General features: G+C 43.0%; 1 protein-coding gene across 1 annotated transcript; it reads left to right on the forward strand.

The window, feature by feature from the left end:
- Positions 1–385: 385 nt before the first annotated feature.
- Positions 386–3,110, forward strand: sostdc1a (sclerostin domain containing 1a). Its single transcript, XM_075466816.1, has 2 exons — positions 386–653; positions 2,139–3,110. Exons 1-2 carry the CDS (start codon positions 449–451, stop codon positions 2,582–2,584), a joined length of 651 nt encoding a protein of 216 aa, XP_075322931.1. The 5' UTR covers positions 386–448; the 3' UTR covers positions 2,585–3,110.
- The last annotated feature ends 302 nt before the right edge of the window (positions 3,111–3,412 follow it).

Raw genomic sequence — 3,412 nt, forward strand, 5'->3', positions numbered from 1 at the left:
ATCCCATTTCTGTGAAGGAATCTCGAAAAACGTTTTAGTTGCTTTTGTCTGATACAAATGTGAGAAATCCAAGGAAGGACTTTTATTCTTAAATATAATTTTTTCGTGGCAATATCGGTACATTCTAAATGGATTTAAAACAAGTGAATCGTGTCTTCATCATCCTCGTGAAAAATTTGAGTCTTAATCAGCATCAGGGATGAATTCAAGCTCTCCAAAATTAAAACAAAACAAACAAACAAAAAAAATGGGTGGGGTAGTCGTACCCGCGTGCACTTATGGGCGACCAACCAGACCCTCCCGAAGGAGACGCACCTGAGTAGCTGCCAAAGCGAGAGGCGGGCCTGGTTGATATAAATCCGCTCTCCTCACATGGAGCAGCTCATCCAGCATCGGGACACTTGCCTCCTGTTGTATCCCTGCTTCTCCATCATACCCACCACCAGCCATGCGCCTCAACACGCGCGAGTCGTGCCATTCCCTCTTCTTGTTCTGCATCCTCCTGAGGAGTTGCCAAGCCTTTAAGAACGACGCCACGGAGCAGCTGTTCTCTCACGTGAGCGAGCCGGTGCAGGAGGTTCAGAGCAACGTGTCCCTGAATCGCGCGCGGAGCGGCGGGAGAGGAGCGGGCAACGCGGCTCAGGACAGAGGCGGTGAGTGGGGGGAGGAGGTGGATGCTCCGCTGCTTTAGGTTTCACGTGGACATTTAATATCGTTTCGATATTTTTATGCTTATTCCTCCATTTATTTATTATTATTGATTATGATCATTTTTGGTTGTTTTTCCATTCATTTACTATTTTTAACAATCCTATAATGAATTATCTTAACCCACAAACAACCTTTTTTCTGTTCATGGAGTTGAATGAACACAACTAACTTCCCAAAGCTCCACAATTGTCCTTTTTTTTATTTTACAAATTGATAAAGTTATGGTTTCAACACCAGAGAGAAGTTTTTGTTCTCTGCATCTTTCATGTCTCAAAGACTCAAAAATGGGACCTTTTCAGTCAGGACTTTATCTCATCATCACCATCCCATCATTGTTTACATCAGTGATCTTTTAGCTCACTTGCCAAAAGTGTATGGGATTGAACAGCATAATCAATATCCTACAGGCATTCAGGGAATTTGGAATAATTAGGGAAAATGTGGTGTCTTTTCATCCAAACTGTTTGCTGAGGGGAGGTTTACTGTCTTAGCCTTTGAAAATCCATTGCAACACCTAAAACAGCATCAGCAGTTGCAGAAAAGGACAGCAAAGCTGTAAGTTAAATATTTCTTAGACCTAGAGTTACTTTAGGGATATTATATTTAAAGAAAGTTGTTGTAGTTTACACTTTCCACTGAGATCATAGAATTTTGGGAAGAGACTTTTCCTCCATCCGTCACCAGAGTGAGCTGTAGCAACTCTCACCACAAACCTGGCTCGCTGTATTTAAGCAGCCGATGTTTTCTCCGTATGATTGTGTCTCTGAGCTCTCCCAGTAGCGGACTGTGATGGATGGGAGGGGGGGTGGGGTGGAGTAGCAAGGGACAGGAAGATGGAACCTCTCCCCTCGTCATTCATCCAGCGCTGTCACTGTGTTGTATGGAGCTGTGTGAATGGAGGTGGGCTTGGGTTACAGTCACAGAGAAGATAGCAGGGGGACAGGATTTGTAGCCTGCAGGAGAAAGAGCTGCCCGGACACAAATAATCCCCTTGCTAATCCTTGCTTCTCTGACTTTTTAAAAAAGAAAGAGTTTTCTTGGTCACAATGGTATAATTCCTTTTAGAAGAAGAAAGGTCAAAGTGCTTTTGTGCTGCTTTCTTTGTGTTCCTGTGAGTTACCAGAGGCCGCAAGGAGCTTATGATCCACAGTGGGTGTGAATGTTCTGTATAATCATTCAGTTATCCAACATTATCTTTACATTTCAGATTGAAATTATTGTATAAATACATATGTTTTTAACCAAAAATATATGTATTTCAACTTCTTAAGCATGATTTTCTGTTTACATGTTTCATCAAAGATAGCTGGCATATTAATGAAAAAATCTGATCGACTTGATAATGATTTAGAATTGTTTCCCATAGCTTTGCTGCTCAGCTGTCGACGCTATTGTCTTGCTAATCTTTCACATCTGTCTGTCCACAGAACGGAGCCAAATCGGATGCAGAGAGCTGAGGTCCACTAAGTACATCTCTGACGGCCACTGCACCAGCATTAACCCCATCAAGGAGCTGGTGTGTGCAGGCGAGTGTCTCCCGGCTCAGATGCTTGAAAACTGGATCGGTGGGGCCCAAGGCAGGAAGTTCTGGGCTCGCCGGAGCGGTAACCACGACTGGCGGTGCGTCAACGACAAGACCCGAACTCAGCGCATCCAGCTGCAATGCCAGGATGGCAGCACAAGAACATACAAAATCACGGTGGTCACCTCCTGCAAGTGCAAGAGGTACTCGAGGCAGCACAACGAGTCAGGTCACAAGTTTGAGGAGCCTGTTCTGTTGCCGCCACAGCTCTTGCACAAACACAAATCCAAGAGCAAGAGGAGGTTGGGCAAGAGCCGGCTTGGTGAGAACCGGCATGAGACTGAACCCTGAGAGCTGGGAGACAGACAGACTTGAAACCCTCAGGAGTTTTTCTCCCAGTGGCATCCAGAGGTTGCAGTTGTGGATTATCTCTCTGTGACTGGGACTTGATTTATGTGAAGCTGGTTCCTCACTATGACGAAGACTGCAATGGGCACACTAATGACTCCATTTTGGCATTTTTAAATCCATTTGGTTAAAAGTAATGTGAACAGGACTGAGGTGTACAGTCTGAAGTGCTCTCTGGAGCAGACAAACTATGACCTAGCTGTAGGGCTGTGCATGCGTTTCAATAATCTTTTTCAGTATACTGATGAGATCTGCAGCCAACTAGGCACCAACACCAGTACAAAACACCACATATCTTAAAAAACAAACAAAAAAATGTCCTGTGTAAATATTTGTACATATATTAAAGTTTACTGTTTTGAAATATGGCCGTGTGTATAAGATTTTACTATGTAAGATTTATGATGTATGATGTAATATATTTCCTTTGGCAACATACCTGATAAATTTTGCTCAAGTGGCCTTAGTCTTTGGGTGAAGTCCTGAAAAGCTTTGTCATTAATCATCCTTGTAATAACTTTGTATGAAATAAATAAAACTTTCTTTTTTATCCCGTGTTGTTCCCAGTGAAAAATGGAGGCTTAAAGACTCAGTCAACACTGGAGGTCTGACATTAAGACTTAAACCAGGCCAGAATACGGCTGTCCAGATGTCCGACACAATAACAAATTCATTCCACCCTTTTTTTTCATTCAAATAGATTTCCACAAACATGATTTGCACAAATCTTTTATCAGCCGAGCTTGATAAAAGCGAAGCAATGTTAGAACA

Source organism: Odontesthes bonariensis, chromosome 5 (assembly GCF_027942865.1).
Source record: "Odontesthes bonariensis isolate fOdoBon6 chromosome 5, fOdoBon6.hap1, whole genome shotgun sequence".
Classification (NCBI taxonomy): Eukaryota; Metazoa; Chordata; class Actinopteri; order Atheriniformes; family Atherinopsidae; genus Odontesthes; species Odontesthes bonariensis.